Below are 19,672 nucleotides of genomic sequence, written 5' to 3'. Positions count from 1 at the left end.
TGATTTCTGTAGTTTCACAGTAATTAATACTTATATATGTATTGTTAATTGTATTTTTTCTTACAAGGAAAGACTTTTAATTATTGTCTAGTAAACATTTTACATTTAATGAGACTGTTGTTATTGCTTTATATGGAGAACGATTTATTTTTTTTATTGGCAAAGTATCATAACACACATCATGTGGGGGAGTTTAAGTAGATGTTTAAGGGAATCGAATGTTGTGGTGGTGGATGTGAATTTCTTCCGGGATCATTTTAGAACCTGTGCCTGTATCATAATTGAATTTTGATCCTGTATTTTTATTGGTTAGATGCTGTGTTTGATTCATATGTTGATATGATATGATAGCTGTATTATGTCTGTATCATGTTTGTTTGTCATTGCATAAACCAACTGATTTCAAAATGTGTGTCACAACTCAACGCAGTCACTGGGAATGACTGTTAATAAAAATCAATTTAATATGCACTCAAAAATATATATATGCCCGTGCTTTTATTTTGAAGGCAACAAAGTACATCCGGTTTGCCAGTTTTTCCGGTTGTCCTTGGGTTGCTTGATAAAAGATACGCCTCACAGTTCCTCTTCTTTACCTGCCTGCTTTACCTAAAACGACTCCAGTCCTGTGTAGTGAGTCTCTGCCTCTGTAAAGTTGCCCCGGGGCTGGTTTAATCAGTGTCGGCCTGAAAGTCACCAAACCACCGCACCGCCCCCTCGCCCCCTCACCCCCGGACAAATTCCTGCCCTCTTATCTCACTCATCTGTTTTACCGTCACTGCACAGCCTCGACCAACTCTCAGTATTTCAGGAATGCTGATGCGCTGCATGCAGAGTAGACACACTGAAACACTAAAAATAGACCTTTACGGGCAAGCAGAGTGTGTGCTCGTGTTTGGGGAAAGTCCTTATCTACGACACAACATCTCATTCAACTTTCTTTTATCTGTAAAGGGTTAGATAATGACTTGGCCAACATTTATAGGGACATGCCGACTAATAACAGGATGTAAACAACACGTTCAAAACACACCAGACATGTTTCAGGCTCTTAGAATAACTTTTATTTATTTTACTTTACAAACAGGTCTGCACCAATAAAGCTCTTGGTTACTGAAAGTGTATTCAAATACAAACAATCTGTGAACAGTCTATTCAGACAGAGGGGCTACATGTTTGACAGGGCAGGTGATAAAATATAATATATAATGTATGTGTGTGTGCGTGTGTGTGAGAATTGTTTGTCAAAACTTTGCATTGACACACACATTGTACCACTAGCAGACATGGCAATGATTAAAATGTGCAATTAAACCAAATAAATGGCAGTTTTCTAGTAACGTCTCTCTCTCGCCGTGTGTCTTTTTTTGGCCCCCCGGCGTCAGAGCAGAGGGCCACCCCCGTTGACACAGCAGCTATTCAAACAGAGTGATGTCATAAACCGACTCATACAAGCCATTGAATTAAGTCCCCTCCGCCAGCCAAGCATGACACTGACATGAAGGCATGGCCTGTTGTGAGGATGCAGGCTGGAATGAGTGGGGGGGGGCAGGGAACGGTGGACACACGTGTACACACACACACACAGACGCTCACTAACACACATACACACAAACTGACAGGCATGTATTTGGAATGATGGCAAGGGGGGGCACATTTGGGGGTTATTCTAGGAGTAGGTCATCATGACCACTCTAGGAGGAGAAGGAGGCTCCTTTTGGTTTCTTGGTATGACACGGCTGAAATAGGCTAAGGTTTCGGATTTCGGGATAAAATAATGGCAGCAAAAACACGGAGGGGAAGATCACTCAGTTGGCACCGAGTGCAGTGTTGTGTTCAGTCACAGTGTGAATGCTTGTTATGCTACACTATAATATGCGGGCCTCCTGGTCCTTTCTTGTCCTTGAAGAAAATAAAAAAAAAAGGTTGGGGGCAGGTGCAGAAGTTACAAAGTCAAACACTGCTCTCTAGTGGGGAGGACACAGTATATATGTAGTAAGAGCTTCAGCACTCGTGAAATACAATCAGATGAAGAAGAAAAAAAAACCAAAAACAACAAATGAAGGAAAATAAAGCACTTTGTGTGAAAATCTACAGATGCGTCATCCCATAAGTTAATAATATCATCAAATAGTATCCGTGTCGAGTTCAACTAGAGAATCTGAAACCTTGCAGTGGGGTCAACAAAGCCTCTATATGTGATCTAGCCGGATCAAATCTCATTAGGTATTCCCAGCAGTGGGAACTGTAATACTGATCGCTGCATACTACAGCATTGGTTGATTGAGTATAATACCACATTTGGTAATATTAAACATCCATTTTTTTCCTCTCCTTTTTTAAAAAAAAGAAACAAAAACAAATCATCAGATCAGAGCCAGGAGGAGAAAAGATTAAAAAAAAAAAAAATTACGTCATGTGCCACGAATGTTTGAAAAATCGAAAACTGTCCCGGTGAAAAGTTAATGGCACTTTGAAACGTGATTGAAAAATTCTGACGTTTTTTTTTGGCAGATCAGGTGACGGCGAGGGCAGGTCTGTGCGTGACACGTTCATGTACCAGCGTCATCAGGACAACTTAAGTGCAGACAGACCGTCTGTGAGCTGTACACCAGCATTCATGCACAGCTTTAATGTTTTCAGAGGAGCGTCGCCTCTCCTCGGTGATTGTGTTCTACCGTTCAATCATCCGTCTCTTAACAGCACAGACAGTCTCACTCTCCCTCTTCTCTCTCCACACACAGTGTATAAACTGCCCCCGAGGGTAAAGTCTTTAATCTCAGCAGACTTTCTCTCCTCCCTTGAAGGACGCGAGTGGAGCAGGAGGGAATCACAGGCACTCGGTTGTGAGGAGTCGAACCTCACAGAACTTGTGTGTGTGTAGTGTGTACCATATTTAGATGGGTGGGTGGGGGGGGCAGGGGGAGGTAGAGGTGGAGCAGAGAAGGTTATACTATATTCCTGGTGAAAAAAAAAATTAAAAATTAGAAAAAAAAGCTGAAGTCTGAGCCTCCGTCAGCTAGGTAACCCAAAACCTGGAGTGGGGAGTCAGCGTGGGATATGGGGAGAGGAACAATGTGGCTCTTTGTGCAAGCCAGGCACAGAAAACAAACCGTTTCCCCTGGAAAGAGATCATGTTCAGGTTCCATCTGAGAAGACCACACAAGGCTGATCAGAGCTCTGTCTGCTGTGTGTGTGTGTGTGTGAAGTGCCGAGAGGAGAAGAAGAAGACGCGAAGGAGGTGGAGGAGGAGGAGGAGGAGGAGGAGAGGGAGGACAAGCACATCTGGACAGCCACACACACACACTCAAACACAGGTTAGGTATACTGTCAGACAGATCTGAGACGTGTCATATCTGAACACAACACAACACAACACACACACACACACACGCCAGAAATACTCTTTGGTCCGGGACAAAACGTTGTGACTGTGTTGTTTCCTGCCTCCAGAGATGATATAGCCATCTGGTCTGCTTCCTGGGTTGGCACCCTGCTGGTCTACAGGCAGAGCAACACTTTGGTGGGCTGACAGGCTGAAGGAGAGGCTGGAAGGGTGTTCGCTCTGAGGTCGTCCACAAGAGGGCATGGCACTGAATCTGGCACTGCCGTACAGTGTTAAACAGGGAGCCTGTTCATGAAGTGGAGAAAGAGGGAGAAGGTGTGAGATGTTAAATATTCTGTGCCATTTCCATTTCTTCCATATCTCATTCTCACCGCCTCCTGCTCTGGACACTCATTCCTTAATCCACCCCGTGCTACGTAAACCCAGATTGAGGCTTTCAGTCCTGTCAACACTCGAATAACTGTCGCACATGGGGCACAATCAGACCGGGAACATCTGGCCCTTTTCTCTCTCACACACACTTAGACTCATTCAAACACATTTTAAACGTAAACAGACCCCCTCACACACACACACACACACACACACGTAAGGGCCAATCCAGGGTTCTGTACTCCCTCTGTCCCATTGCGTTTTAGTTTCAAATGCTCAGCGAATACCCATGTGGTGGGATCGGATTACACGGGGCTATAAAATATCCCAAATAAAGGCAAGGAAAACTGAGACGAAGAAAAAGGGGCTGTTTCCCGAGGTAAAATCCTCTACTTGGCTGCCAATTCTGTCAGAGAGGAAGATTTTTTTTATTTTTTTTTTAATAAGCTTTAGCGGTAGAGACAATAGAACAGGACAGAAAATGTTCTGCTCCGAGTGCAGCACAGAGGTGGCCAAGCTAAAGTCATCCGCATACGGCAGCCAGCTCCCATTACACACAACACTGGGCCATAAATCCGTCTGCACAACACAAGCAGCACGCCGTGATTTCATATGTATCGGTTGCTAAGGAGGAAGCACACAACAACAACAACAAATGACAAGGAGTGAAGCGGGGAACTCATTTTGTGAAAGGGTATCTTGTAACACTGTCGTACAGGATAAAGGTTGAAGTTATACTTTTGTTTCTTTTATTTATTTCTTTTTTAAAACACAATCATTTAAGGTGACCCCTGGCAGGCTTGAGCGGAATATTTTGCCCAAAGCATACCAGGTGAAACACTAGCCCTCGCTGTACTATCAGCAGATTAATCTCAATGCATAGAGGTAAAAAGAAAATGTAACGTGATCTCTCGATGGCATGACACCAGCAGGGGTGAGGGTGATGGGGTGGTGTTACAGCCTGTTTGGACAACCAATGGGGAAAAGTGAAATACAGAGGCCCTTTTTTTTTTCTTTGGACTGGTAAGTAAGGTTTCATTTTCTGCTGCGCTCAAACAACAACATCTGGTTGGCAGCACGCACCGGCGATAAGCGAGGAGAAGGGGGAAAAAAACAGCACTGAAAGGGGAGCGGAGAGAACAAAACTTGTACATGGGGAGAGACACAGACTGAAGCCAGGACAGGGTGTCATTATGACACGTGTAATTGGATCTCTTTGGGGTTTTTTTTGCCCGTGTTTTCTGCCGAGAGTCCTGCAGCTCTGTCACAGCCGAGCGCTGCCTCTCATACACGCCTCTGAAAGATGTCTGCGCTGCCTCACATTTCATACTGTGATAGAGTTTGACTTCTTCCGTCTGCCTTGCTGTCTGAGTCATTTTGCACAGGCCATCATATAACCCTCAAGGTCACGGCTTTGATGGAGCGGCGGACGCTCAGACTTATCCAAGACAACGAACCTAATGCAGAATGTAAATCTCCCTCCCTGCTTCACATTTCTCACATTTTTTTTTTGGTTGCAAAGCCGATCCTAGGAAAACAAAGCATTGCGACTGTCAGGTTGTGGTGAAGTGATTGCCTTTCACAATGACTCTCACTGCTTTTGCCCTCCTACCTTCCTCTGTAACCTTAGAGCACTGAGGAGTGCCAGGTTACTGGGATTCTCTCTCTATGGCGCCCCGCTGTTCAGTGACCACATGCGTACTGTGAGACCTGTGATTAAGCTTCGTCCTGCGCGTGTGCATTTTTCACTCATATTTTCCAGTTCCTTGGTGAAATGACGTTTAACAATAATTGAATCTGTGTGGAACACCGCACGGGTGGGGCTTGTCACACAGAACAAAGTCAACGCTTGTATTTGTTTGAACTGCTTTCGTTAGACTTAAACCCACAACTTGAAGTGTGTGTACTTTGCAGGTGTTTGAAGATAAGGAGGCACAATGAGGAACTTGGATATTCTGTAATAACAAGTCAAATCAACGGAATCACTTACCTCCATCCTCTATTTATTCTGATCTCGGATTCGTAGGCATCGCCTCTTCAGAGCTGGCTCCATGTCTCCAGCACTGGGAAGATTAGCAGGGCTCCGCAGGCTGCCCTTGTCTCTAAGCTTGGGCAAGAGCAGCGGGGTGGAGGTCCCACCTGTCTTTGATGCTGTGGGAAGAGCATAGGCGTGATCCTCATCAGGAACATGTGGGTTCTCTCCTAACTCCCCGACTACTGCTATAGGCTCCTCTGATTGACTGACTTGGCCCTCAACCTGCACTGGGCCAACAACAGAGCACTTGTTCTCTTTGATGGCCTCCAGCTCACTGACCGTGGGGTCAGGTGGTGGTGGCGCTTGCACTCTCTGTGTTTGGGAGGAGTCCGGACTGGAGGGTGTGGACGATGAGGACGTACCATTTGAACAGTGGTCCTGAGATTTTGGGGCAAAGGGGGTGACATCATTGGGATGGCTGCTCCCTGTGGGGCTGGGTGGGGTGTGTGACGGTGAAGGAGTGTGGGAGTCCTGGTGGTGGTAGACAGAGTCATGTGAAGGGGACTCGGGCAGAGGAGGAGGGGTTGGTCTGATGATGTTGTGGAGCCCTGTTCTGGTACCCTGCCCAGTCATGGACTCCCCCTGCCCCGATAGGTCCACCACTCCATTGGCAGTGGGCTCCAGCTTCACCTGGGTCCTTTGAAGAACCCTTTGAATGACTTGTCGCTCTGACTGCTGCGGTTTATAGTCTGTCAGTGACTCTGGCGTTGCGCACAGGGAATCGTTATACTGTGCTCTCGGAGAGGATGTTGCGCTGTTGAGTGTGGACGTTGGGGATGGGAATGGCCTCTCTAGCTTAACCCAATCGGTGTCCCTAATGTTAGCATCACTTGGCGAGGGGAGACCTTGATTCAAGATTCCACCCAATTTGTTGGTGAACAATCTGCTGTCGCCTTCAGGGTTCCCTGGAGACGGCAGCTTGGTAATCCTGGATCTACTCCGGTCTGTCCCCTCTGGCACAGGCTGGATAACTCCACTGTGACTTGGAGTTTCTAGGGTTGACTTTGAAGGGATTGGAATGGGAAAAGGAATGGGTATGGGAACAGGCAGGGGAACAATGATGGGATAAGGGACCAGGACAGTGGGCTGAGGCAGAAGAGGGCTAAAGGAAGGAATACCAAAGTTCATCATGGGAGGCATTGGGACAGGACCTCTATGCATCATATTCAGAGGAGGAGAGTGTAAGCCAGGGAAGTAGGCTCCGGGAAAAGGATGCATCATTCCAGGGGGATTCATGGAGGATGATGTCGGGGGCTGCAGGCGAGGAGAGTGAGCAGGTCTGTGGATGGGACTGGAGGGGGGGCCTGGGTGTCTGGGCATATTGGCAAGGGGACTTTTGAGGCCCTGAGCATGAAGGGGTGGTCTGATGAAGGGGATCTGCATTTGAGGCATGGGTTGATGTTCCAGAGGGGGGCGAGGAGGTGGAGGAGGAAGTTGAGCAGGGTGGGGTGAGACATTCATAGCAGGCATAGGTGGAGGAGGCTGGATGGGTCTCTCAAGGGTCCTTAGCCCAGAGACAGGGGCCTTGGTGGAAGAAGATGATGAAGAAGAAGAGGATGTTTCCGAGGAGGAGATAGAGGTGGATTCTGCTGATCCGTGGATTAATACGGATCCTTTAGGCGAGAGATTTCTGTGACGGGCTTCCCCAGTGCTGTTGTTGCAGTTCCAAGACTCAGGAGTGAGTAACTTTTGGCCAGTGACACTGCTTTCCGCCCTCGACTCCTGACTGGTTCTATTCGGGCTGGTGCTGGTAAGAGCTGCACGGGCTTCTCTGTAGAAAACGTCCATTTTGTACTGATTCAGACACTTGGTGCTGCAGAACTGGAGCCGTTCCTCTCCGGAGCCGAAGTCCAGGTATTCTTTAGTATGACGGACATGCTTGCACCAGTCACATACCTGTGGCACAGGGGAGAGAGACTACTGGGGGTCACTATGCGTAGAAAATAAACCTCACAGGTAAGAAAGCAGCGTGTGTATACAGTCATTTTAATCTGGCAAACTTTAACACCGTCAAAGAAAAGATACATTGATAGTGTCCTCTTACTCTGACATTGCTGTTTATTTTCAACACCAGTCTGGGCGAGTCCTCTGGGTGGGGGTGCTGAGGGGATCGCTCACCGTGGAGGTCTTCATCTCTGGCCTGACAGGAGAAAACCACAGTGTGGCACACACACACACACACACACACGCACACACACACACAGAAACCGCTGTGAAATGTTCCCCCCAACATTTGATGCAGTAATCCTTCAATTCAAAATAATGTTGCTACAGTTGCTAAAAGTCAACACTGGAATCATCCTGTGATTATCAAACCAAACATAAGTTTTAAAAAGCTCAAAATGTGCTGTCATCGTATTCATAAGCAGATTGAACTTCACTGATTGTACCAAACCCTGTGGGTCAGTGCAACAATGGCAAAATGATCGTGTTGTGAAACAGATATGATATCTACAACAGGGGGGGGGGGGGGGGGGGGGTAATGCAGGTGATGTATTGTCATATTATAAATGGACTTGCCAGTATGAATGTAGGAAATTCCTCTTGATTCATGTAAGGTGATCTGTTGTGGATCTGAGTGCTCCCACATCTCTGTGACCCATCGAGTCGTGTTGAGTTACGAAACATGAGGCAGCTGAAGGTAAGGTATGCACTGAAAGTGGACACCTCGCCCCAGGCCTCCTGGCCTTCCTCTCAGACAAGCAGTAACAAGCCAACGGCAACGCTTTTCCCTCCCCGCCTCTGAAAAACCGGAGGGCTTGTTGCGCACAGATTGTTAAGCTAGCCCCCCCCCCCCCCCCTTTTTTGTTTCTGCCGTCATGTGAATAAACCGAACACAGTCAAAATGACAGCCAGGGCGACAGGTGATATAGGTGCCTGCTACCCGACACCATAGTGGGTATATCCACGTTGTAAGCAAAGCTGAAAAATCATGGCAGTGTGCATCAGGAGTCACTGCTTTCCTGTCCTCCAGACCAAAGCCACTTAACATCCAGCCCCTCCTCCATTAACGTGAAACTGATACTAAGTGTCCTCTACAAACTTGGACCTGCGTTGCGCCATTCCTGCACTGGTGTCTCTGTGAAAACTATAAAGTGTGTTCTCAAAGACCCACTCCTCCTTTTTAAATTCCTGTAAATTAATGCGTCAGCGATGATCTCACAAGATGAGGGGTATCAGTTTCTGAAGGTCTGTTTACCTGCCAGAAAACACTCGATGCTTGGCTCTCATGTGTACAGAAAGTGACGAGGGCTCATAGGAACTCGCTCCATATGGACTATCTGTATGTGTATGTGCGTGCTTGTATGTGACACATTGAAAACAAAAAATAATCTAGCGATCAGCGATTACCACATAAATCCCAGGATGACTGAACATCTCACCAACAAGGGAGTTAGCACTGGGTGACTTGCAACAGCCGCTCACCTTATTGCGTTTGAAGTAGGCCCGTCTGCAGGCGGCGAAGCACTTCTCGCTGCAGAAGCTCTTGAGCTCTGAGCCCATACAGAGAGAGTAGCGTTTCACGCCTTCCTTCTGGCACCAAACACACACAATCTGCACGTTCTGCACATCCTCCACTGTGGGAGACAATCAGAGGAAAAGAGGATAATCAATCAGGGATTTCAACAACTCTAGAGAAGTTAACGGATTCGTCCAGTGAGTCCAGATGCGCTCCTGTTGTCCCTTATTATCGCCCTTGTGTACATGTTTTGTATTGTTTTGGTTCAAGACTGTGGCTAACTGAAGTAAAATGAAGGTTTTCAGGTTGTGTTTGCTAGTTTTACTGAAAAGAACACTTGCATTTAGCTTTGTATTACTAGAATAGGGGTAGTAGTTTTGAAAAATTGTGCTTCCCAACCTCAGTTTCTCCTGAGTTGAGAAATATCTTCGTTCTTTTTTTTTGTTAAGTGCCCACCAGTGACACTTGGTCCTGCTAGCTTAACTGCTAGCAAAGATGGCGGACACTGTTTACATTCTGGGAATGAGGTCCTGTTCCCTGTACGAGTGGGTCTAAAAAATGCGGAATTAGCGTTGCTCTTTCAAGCCTCGGACCAAGTGTCACTATATCGATGCACACACCTTCAAATGAAAAAGATAGACTTGATTGAGACTTGTACCTGCTGATGGCTTTATTAGGGGAACAATGACGGGCGCACTTGTCGCCTTCGGGGTGGTCAAGGATGAACTTGTGGATGAAGAGGAGGGCGACGAGGAGGGCACGCTCGAAGACTCCCTCTCTCCGCTCTTCATGGCCAGAACTGAATGACTAACCTTGGCGTCCAGGCTTTTAACTTTTGGCAATGAGTTTTCTGGAAGACAAAAACACGACATCGTCATGTAATTCAATTGTGCCAAACGAATCCCGTGTGTGACAAAGCGACACTGTCCCGTCGTTTAATCCCGTGACAATGCCCTACACGGATTGTCGACACGAACATGTTCAGAAACAAAAGAGGTATCTGAACGAATGAAATTTAAGAAGTTGCATCTACAGGAAAGTGTGTCTCGCAAATTTGAACTGTGACTCAACGTCTGCATCGAAAAAACCTGCAGAACCTGTTGTATCGTGTAAACTCAAGAAGGCTCCGTTCCAGCAAAGGAACCGTCGACGCCTGCCCTCACCTTTTAGCACAGACACATGCTGACGCCGCTCTCTGTAGTTTCTGATCTCGTTGGCCTCCGAGTCTCTGAGATCTACCTTGTCGTATCCGTACCATCCCAGGAGCTCGTTCATGGTGCTTTCTGCAAATGTCTGCATGAGAGAAGAGAGGCAAAAAAAACAAAAAACAACAAATCCCTGATTAACATTCTATGTAAAAAGATATGGTGAGTGAGCGTGCCTGCAAATGGGAAACTGTGACTGTAGTACATCTTAGGGTTTGTTAGTGGAACTTTTTTTTTATCCTATGTTAAACATAATCAGACCTTACTACTCTGAATCAATGTGAAGGATTCTTTCTCCGTCCCGGCCCTGTTGGAGAAATGAATACGGGCACAGTGGAGTACAGTATGACGCTTTTTTCCATGATGTATTTAAGTTGTTTACTCTTGCTAAATCTGAGACGGAAAGGTTTAAAACCTAACACCAGTGTGAAATCTATGAATCATCCTTTGTTTATCTATTTTAATTGGAAAAAAGAGGGAGAAAAGAAAACTGTTCTCCACAGATGGGATGTGTGGTCTCTCTACTTTTTTTTTTTATTACCACCAGATGAAAAAAAAACAAAAAAAAAAACAAAACACAAAGGTCTCTCTCTCTCTTTATCCACCCACCTCTCTCTGTGGCTTTGGGAGAACCGGATTGGAGGAGAAACCTGATCCGGAACGGGCAGAAATCAGAGCGGGACACCCTACACCACAGCGAGGTCCCACGGTTCTCGGAAATGCCCCACTCCTCTCCCTTCTTCTTTCTCCAGTGTCCACCTCTCACTCTCTCTGTCTCTTACCCTTTTTTCCAGCTTTCCCTGTCCCTCCCCTTTGCCCCTTTCTCTCTCTCTTCTGCCCCCCCCTCCCCACCCATCTCCCATCTTCACCAACCTCCCCTCCACCCCAGCACCTTCCAGCCCTGACACCCGACACAGTGCTGCCTCTCAGGTTTCACCCTTTTCCAGCACAGCCAGTCTGCTGTGGTGGTGCTGTAGTGCTGTAGTGCTGTAGTACTGACTGCACATTCTTTCCCCTGCTTTCCTCACTTCGACCTCTGCTCTGCACTTGGGCCTCAAAGAAAATGGATCTCTCCCTCGCTTGCTCACTTTCTGCTGTGTGTGTGCGTCTGGGAGAGTATGTGTGGGTGAGTGCGAGCAGTGGTATCATATCCAGCTAAATATGCCTAACGATGATTAAAGTTCGGTATCCGATGTCCAGTGCTGCGCTCGGGTCTGACGTGGAGGGAGTAGGTCTGAATGTGGTGTTGAAACAGATGTATTACAGAGACAACACTGGGTTGGACCTCGGCTGACCAAGGAATCAGTTAGTCTCCCTGTCTCCCTGTCTTCCTGTCTCTCACTGTCTTTCTGTGTGTGCTCTCTCATCATTGTAAAGGTGCTCATCTCCAATTAAGGCTTTGAATATGGGGGTGTTGCCAGAGGGACAATACTGATGACATCTCTCCTATAGCTCACTGTCATTTAGACTTTCTGTTTTCTTGTTAACCAAAGACAGGCAGGTTTTTTTCTCTCCTTCTTCTTCTTCTTGTGCACCCACCCCTCCACTTCCCACAATGTTGTTTTTGTTTCTTTTTGGCAGTTCAGACAAACATCTGCTTTGTGAGAGTGACAAGCCATATCCCAAACCACAGGGAGAGTTGCAGCCAAAGGCAACAAACTGGGGCCGACCCTGAGATTCAGCCCAGGCAGACTTACATCAAGCGGGGATAGCGTTTCACGTGTTTTGATTAAAATTAGTTAAGTTGTAACACTACACCTCTCGTGGATATCAAACGATACAGTCCAAACCACTTTTACAAAAAGAGCACATTTCCCCTCTCACGAAAAGGCCAGAATCACCCCCCCCCCCCTTTGAAAAAAATGCTTGTCTTTTTATATTTCTCAGCTCCTGCTTGAAGGAGACTCAGATATCCCTTACCACCACAGTCACAGTCTCAAATAGGCAGTGTCCAAACCCAAACAAAGCAGACAATCCACGGATTAGTTTCCATGCAGTAATAGGCTCATAATGGTGGGAGGGAATGATGTCTGTGACTGTGGTTTAACTTATTATTGCCTGTGAACTAGCTTTGTTCAAAGCAAGAAAGAGGAGATTAGTGGACAGTTATATTCTGAACATGAGGGATTCTACTCTCCCGTGATGTCCGGCGTCCAAAAAAAACTTGGTGGTACATTAATATTTTCCTGAGTTTTCCGAGGAAGCCTATTTAAAGGATATAAATGCCTCCTCTCTTTAGGAAGGCCACGGCAAAAAAAAAAAAAACCCTGTGTGGTACAGCAAGTGTGCGCACCGCAGGGGCAGGGGGGAAGAAGTGACGCACATCTGGATCTGCGCTGGACATCAGAGTTTGCGCGTCCGGCCACAGCTGGCCTGACATGGCGTCATTACAAGGCAAAGGAAAACCTACTTTCTTTCCTGCGCTGCAAATATCGACAATTAAATCCTCCCATTCGCTCTGAGTGTGAATATGTGTGAGACGCGTTCAATGTTGTCTGATATTATGGATTTATGAACACCTTTTTATGATATTCCAAGAGGCTGCGCGCAATTACGCAGCGTTTTATTCAAATAAAAGCCTGCGATTCGAGCGATTAAAGTGTCGGGGAATGTTTTCGTCGCTCATATAAAAGACACGAGGTGAAAATTCATTTAAAAACTAACAGTATGTGTGAGATTATTCCCAGCAGTGATTTGTGCGCAGCTGACTCTCGCTGGCTTCAGCACGAGACGTGTGCGTAAAAAGTTATCACTGGGTCAAAAAGACGCATTCTCTCTGTGTATCAAGTCATGTTCGGGAGTGACACACAAAACACACTCTCACCTTCATCTCCTGGTTGATCTCCCTCTTGACGGGGTGCGCGGGTTTCCTACTGCGTTTGTTTTCCGGTGGTCTCCCTTTCTCCATCTCTGGCATAGTCCTGGTCTGGCTGGATCCAATCCGGATCAGTGTTGGGTGTCAGCTGGAGCAGCTCTAGTAGAGTGGGTCAGAGTGAAAGCTGTCACTCCCACTGACAGCGGATGTCATTCCCGGACGTCGGGGTGCTTCATCTGGGGCTTCGCACCATACGAGTCCACTGAACATGCGTGCGCTTCAGGCTGGAGGCTCCGCTGCTTGAACAATCCCCACTCTCTCCTCTCCACCGCTGTCAAGTTTATTTACAGGTACTCAACACATGGCTTCCGGTCATGACTTTCAAAGTAAACCCCTCACTCACACACTGTTTAAAATGTTGCTGTTAATTCTCACAGGACAATAAATGTTTTACAAATAAAAAAACGTAGTTTTCGATGAGGAAAACAGACTGATCCATGAGGGCAACGCAAAAGAGAAACTTTAGGTTGCCTTTATAAACGTTTTGGAATGTGATTCAAAGTGTGGGAAAACAGGAGCCATAACAACATATTTTAATCTCAAATCTGTAAACACATAAGCACAGAATGCTACTAAAGATACTAAAGATAAATATGAAAGTAAAGCACAAAACTGGCACAAACGCAGCCATCTCAAGACTCTAATAGCCTGGGAGGAAAACCTGAAGCCTGTTCATTAGTAAAAATATTACAACCTAATCCAAAACATCTGGATTAACTAACAAACAAGAAATTGTAGTATCAAACAACAAAAATATGGATCACAAAATACTGGAGGATAACGCTTCTTCTGCCTTCTACAACGCCACAAAATCAAAGTGATTAAATCAGCAAATATGTACAGGTTTTATTTAGAAGCATTCATATTTGTCAGCACTTACTTATAGCCACAAAATGGCATTGTTCAATTGGTCAATCTGTTGGTTTTGTCCATTTTTATCTTAAGTAGAAGTACTGTTTTCTTTTTCTCCTAACGATGATCCATAAAATGTTACTGAAAAGTATTGGATGAATTGTCATGAAATGATGTGGAGCTACTACTTTAACCTTATACCAACTAAATGTCGAACTCCAACCATTATCCTTACCACAACTTTAAGTTGAAATGTCCTCCCAGTCGTAGAAAGACACACACACGCTTTTATTCTGAAAGACACATCCCTGGCTGTCAGTCTCGCTCCTGCTCCCGCTGCGTAACTTGACGCCCCTCTTCGGATTCGGGGGAAGGGAGGGCCCTCTGATTTGGTGTAATCCAAAACCTGGCGCCCACCCTTCCCAAATCTCAACAGATACATTTCATGAGGAATGCAAAGACTGTGTTTTATCTGAGGGGACACAGTACAAACACTGTCTCTACACTCTTGTCTTAAAATAAAGAGATGAAAAGAGCGCTGTGTGACAAACGATACCATGGCTGAATGTTTGGGGCTTTCTCAAATGGCATCTGTTTGATCGCTGCATGTATGTGTGTGTGTGTGTGTGTGTGTGTGTGTGTCAGACACAGGACAGAAACACCTAAAACGTACATATACATGCCCATGAGCAGGGTTTACTTTGACACAGGTGTGTGTGTGTGTGTGTGTGTTGTTTGTGAGCTTTTAACTCATACTTTTGTCCCAGGGCATTTCTTTGGTGGTAAAGGTCATGCAGCGGATTTGTTACAATATCACTTTTCTCTGCTGGTGATGAAAAGATAAGAGTTAAACATTGGGAAAAAGCAGATGACAAACTGCTTTTATTTGGTCATATGCAATTAAACGCCCAATTGTGAGCGACGTCAAGTTAATCCTCCCACTTCTCGTGATTAATTACATTCACAAAGAGGTCATTTCCATGTCTTCTTCACCCTGAAAGATCCCTCTCTCTCTCTCTCTCTGTGTTGCTGGACTTTCACTTGGAACCTCATGCAGCGAGACAGGCAGGTATAGAGACAGACACTCAGGACAGGAGGGCTGCCTCAGAGCCTCTTTCCTCTCTGTTTCCAGCCTTCCTTGGTCTCCTCTGGTTGGAGGAATCCAGGGACCACGCTCGTGTAAACAGAAACCTGATCCGCAGCTCTGGGCTTGGGTTTCGCCCCCTCATAGACCTGCTGATGATACTCGATCCGAGACGGCTTTGGGAACAGGGCTTATCTGATGCCTCACAAAAGGCCCCTCTCTCTCCGGCTCTCCATAACAGCTCACATCTGGTGCCTCTGCAGGGAGCGCTGTCCCTTTTGGGTTCCTCTGGGGTGGTGGGGTGAGGAGGGGGGGTGAAGAAGACGAGGAAATGACTGTCTTACAAGTCCCTAGAAGTCTACTTACGCCAATGTCAGAGAGGACGAGAGACAGCGTTCAATGGGCCAATGTTGCAATCCCTAACATCTGGAGTGAATCATAAACAAAATTGGCCACTTTATGTATCATGTCTTGTGTTATTGTCCGTAGTCGCATGATTGCAGGGAACTTATCGTGCCGTTTAGAGGATGATTGGAAATGCTGCTGTCTGTCTTCAGCATTAGAAGGATATTCAGTGTGATCCCCTGTGTGGTGGTGAGCAGTGATGTAATGTCACCACCAGGGGGCGACGTCCACCCCGTTCATTTTTTGAATCGCCTGGTCCTGTCAGTGAATTTAGAACCGGGTGTTTTCCCTGCATCATATTACATGCAAATATAGTCGTGGTGCGCATGGCCTGACACTGACCACATGATCCGGACTATGAGGGTTAAAATGAAAATAGAAGTTGAACTAGTCTTTCCATTTTTTGAATTCATTTCGTTTCCTTTAAGGCAATTAAGGCCTTCACGTTTGGATGTTCATACACAGGGCAACTCAGAGTGCTTCACAAAGGCACAGAAAATAAAAGACAAATCACAGAATAAAAGCGAGACGTGAAAATGACATTAAAATTGAAATGATGAGAGAAAAAAATGGGATTTGCCAATAAAAGTTAATAACAATGATGTGTTCAGGCCTGATTTAGATGCACTGACAGTCTGAGCAGACCTCAGGTATTTGGGAAGTTTGTGCCACATGGGCGAGGAGCAGAATAACTGAATGCTGCTTCACTTTGTTTGGTTCTGCATCTGCGGGAAACACACAGTAAACCTGTCCCTGATGACCTAATAGGGCTCTGGATGCTTCATAGGGATCTAAGGAGTCTATAGTAATAAAATGGACCATATCACACCTGTCCTTAAATCACTGCACTGGCTCCCTGTGTGTCAAAGGATCGAGTTTAAAATCCTGTTACTGGTCTACAAGTCACTGAATGGTCTTGGGCCTAAATACAGGTCAGAGCTGCTCATTGGGTATGAAGCATCCAGACCCCTCAGGTCATCAGGGACAGGTTTACTCAGCATCCCCAAGGTGAGAACCAAGCAGGGCGAAGCTGCATTTAGCTTCTATGGAACAAGCTCCCTGAACACCTGAGGTGTGCACAAACTGTCAGCATGTTTAAATCAGGGGTGAAAACATTATTGTTTACTGTAGCTTTCTGATATTGCCAATGTTAACCACTTTAAATTTCACACCTGCTTGTTTAAATGATGTTTAATGATTTAAAATTATATTCCAATGTTTTATTAATTTTAAGTTAACTTGTAAACTTGTTAACTTCTAATTTTTCTATCCTCATGCCAAACGGGAAGCCAGTGTAGTGATCTGCACGTCTTCTCATCTCGAACACTAGAGGTCACTGCTGCCACACAAATAAAACCTTCCCCTGCACAAATTGTTCAACAAGTTGTGTATCCACTTTTCACTTTGATATGTTTTTTGTTTTATTCCCCAATTCGAACCCAAATTATACTTTTATGGTATAATTTCAAACCCCACGTGACTTTAAGGACTTACAGGCAAATCCGAACAACCTCAAACCAAACAGCTATATGAATCATCATCACCATGGAAACATAACGGTGGGTGTATTTCCATGATTATTTCCTTGTTGTGCTTACCTAAAGGTAAATATTGTAGCTAAAGAGAGTCATAATGATGATTTAAAAACAGGAAAATCAACCGGAATAAGTCAGTGATGCCTTTGTGTGCGCTTTTCTTTTTGTCCAAACAGCCTAAAGCCACTCGTTATTGCCACACGTGTACATGCGTGCGATGGTAACTAAACTATGACCCACCATTACATTAGACTTCCGTGTAAAAAAAAAAAAAAAACCCACAGTGTCCGTGGTTCTGTCAGTGAGTGTCCTGTAGCGAAGGTTACGTCACAGACCTGCAGCTCATATAAAAGCTCCGAGTGATGCAGCGTCCACATTAGAGAGAAGCGCAGCGTCTGTGGGAAACCTCCTCCTCCTCCTCCTCCTCCATCTGGGCCAAATTTCCACAGAAATAATTATCATTCAAAACATTCTTTAAAGAAAAAAAGAAAACATGATGTCCAAGATGACGATCGTGCAGCTTGGAGTGATTGTGTTCGCCATATGTTTATCAACACAGGTAAGATGACATTTCTTCTCGCAATAAGTGTTGTTAAAAGACTTGGATCGAGGTTAATTGGGGGTCATCGTATTTATTAAAGCTTGATATTAAGTGTTAATGCCTTGCTTGCTATTCATTTAATTTGTATACAAGTGTCCGTGATCCGCTGAACAACTTGCCAGGCTCTTTTGGGAAACTAATTAAACTCCAAAAATCGCAATAGTGTGTGTTTAATTACTATATAAAGTGTTTTTTTTCCCATGTATCTTTTTGCCTGTTATAGTTAGCTACACTGCAGTGAATTAATGATTTAGTTCCCCGTGTATTGTCCACCTGAGAATCTAAAGTTTCTTTTTGGTGCAGTGAGCCAAACGAAACCTGACACGAGTGCGCGAGCACAGAGACATAGCTCTCTGTTTTCTGTTTTACTGACCAAATTGAGTTCATTCTCTACACGATGACTGGCCGAGAAAAACCTAAATGGGGACATGAATTAAAACCTGGAATGTCAAAGATCCTACTTCGAAGTGTTTTAAGGGGATAGTTTTGTCTTTTACGCGCAGTCTGCGCAACTGTGCGTAAAACAGTTTTTTTGGGAACCATTCTCATCCATCTATCCTGCACCAACAGGTGCTCTGCCAGAACAACACGACCCCCATGTCGGGTAACTACACCTCCAGCCCCATGAACGTCACTGTGACCTCAGACGCCAACAGCACTTGGTCCAACACCACCGACCCCACCGGAGCGGGCGTCTCGCTGCACGCAGGTGCCTTCCCCTTCCTGATCCCCGTCATCACGTCAGCCACACTCCTGCTGCGCAACTGCTGAAGCCCAGACACCCAAGCAGTCTCCACCCCTCTTCCTCTTCTGCTTCAGCATTCCTCCTCCTCCTCCTCTTTCCCCCTCCAGTCCAGCTTCCTTCTTCATCATCATCATCATCATCAGTCAGAGACCATAGGACGAACATGGATGGAGTCCACAACCTTCTTCATCCTCCTTAAATAAATGTTATAATCACGTGTAATACAGGACATTTCCTTTAATTAAAGGGGGGGTTTGACCTTTCATCTGGAGATCATCAACAACCCCACCCGACCCCCCAACCCCACATTTCTCAGCCCCTTGTAGCAAATCAGCGGGAACGTCAGTGCACTATAAGCTTCTCTTCAGGCTGGCATTTCCATAATCACATCACACTGGAGATGCCCACAGCTGCCTTTATCATGTCACATGTCTTGATTGAAATGTGGACTACTTGAGTGTACATACGTTTTTTTGGGGGGGGCGGGGAGGTGGATGGTGGCCTCAATCCACTGCTCGATCAACATCGGAGTGGTTTTTGTCTGTACATGTCACAGTGTTGGAGATGTGTGTAGCAGTTAAGTTGCCATGCACGTGACTTGTGTCAGTTTTGCCTTGTGATTTTTATTGGAAGAGTTTTTGGTTCTTTTTAAAATGAAGGGTTTGAGTGACACCCGCTGCCCTCATCTTCATCCAGAGGTTCCACCCAGGAAATGACTGTATGTATACGCTTATGGGAGAGGGGGGGAGGGGGGGGTCTGCTGTTAGATTTATATTCCCCCCCCCACCACTACCTTATAGTTTATATTTTGTATAAATCAAAAATGTTTTACTGTTTATTAGTTTGGGTATAAGGCAATGAATGAAATGACGTTGTACAATAAATTATGAAAAAAACAAAAAAACAACAGCTGTACATGATTATTTGATTCTCAAAAACTGACTTTTCCCTCTTTCCCTCTCCTCGCAAATTGACATTGATTTCTATTAAAATAAAAGAAAAAAAAGGTCCCGGTGGCTCATTGAAAGGGTGTGGTCATCAGTACCGAGCTGCCAGGCAGTCTAGACAGGCATCTGCCGAGCTAAAAGCCAGATATGGACTCAGCATTCTCTCTGATGCCCCCGCTGATCTCCTCTGGATTAGTGCCAGAACTACAC

General features: G+C 45.6%; 1 protein-coding gene across 2 annotated transcripts; it reads right to left on the bottom strand.

Moving 5' to 3' along the window:
* Positions 1-1,041: 1,041 nt before the first annotated feature.
* On the bottom strand, positions 1,042-13,561 carry LOC131443760 (sine oculis-binding protein homolog). 2 transcript variants are annotated; one of them, XM_058613696.1, is made up of 7 exons: positions 13,243-13,561; positions 10,377-10,506; positions 9,872-10,063; positions 9,180-9,331; positions 7,798-7,893; positions 5,709-7,670; positions 1,042-3,631 (listed from the first exon to the last, which is right to left on the bottom strand). In XM_058613696.1, the coding sequence occupies exons 1-6, from the start codon at positions 13,333-13,335 to the stop codon at positions 5,718-5,720; spliced, it is 2,616 nt and encodes an 871-aa protein (XP_058469679.1). In that variant the 5' UTR covers positions 13,336-13,561; the 3' UTR covers positions 1,042-3,631; positions 5,709-5,717. The 2 variants fall into 2 exon arrangements, with proteins under 2 accessions (XP_058469679.1, XP_058469681.1); XM_058613698.1 differs by having other exon boundaries at positions 5,709-7,649.
* Between the last annotated feature and the right edge of the window lie 6,111 nt (positions 13,562-19,672).

The sequence above is a fragment of the Solea solea genome, chromosome 17 (genome assembly GCF_958295425.1).
Source record: "Solea solea chromosome 17, fSolSol10.1, whole genome shotgun sequence".
Lineage (NCBI taxonomy): Eukaryota > Metazoa > Chordata > Actinopteri > Pleuronectiformes > Soleidae > Solea > Solea solea.
This window is presented reverse-complemented; position numbering and strand designations above follow the sequence as displayed.

Coding starts and splice junctions, on each gene's coding strand:
- LOC131443760 (XM_058613696.1), bottom strand. CDS start 13,335: ATGCCAGAGATGGAGAAAGGGAGACCACCGGAAAACAAACGCAGTAGG. Junction 10,507..13,242: donor AGATCAACCAGGAGATGAAG/GTGAGAGTGTGT, acceptor TCTCTCATGCAG/ACATTTGCAGAAAGCACCAT. Junction 7,671..7,797: donor AAATAAACAGCAATGTCAGA/GTAAGAGGACAC, acceptor GACCCCCAGTAG/TCTCTCTCCCCTGTGCCACA.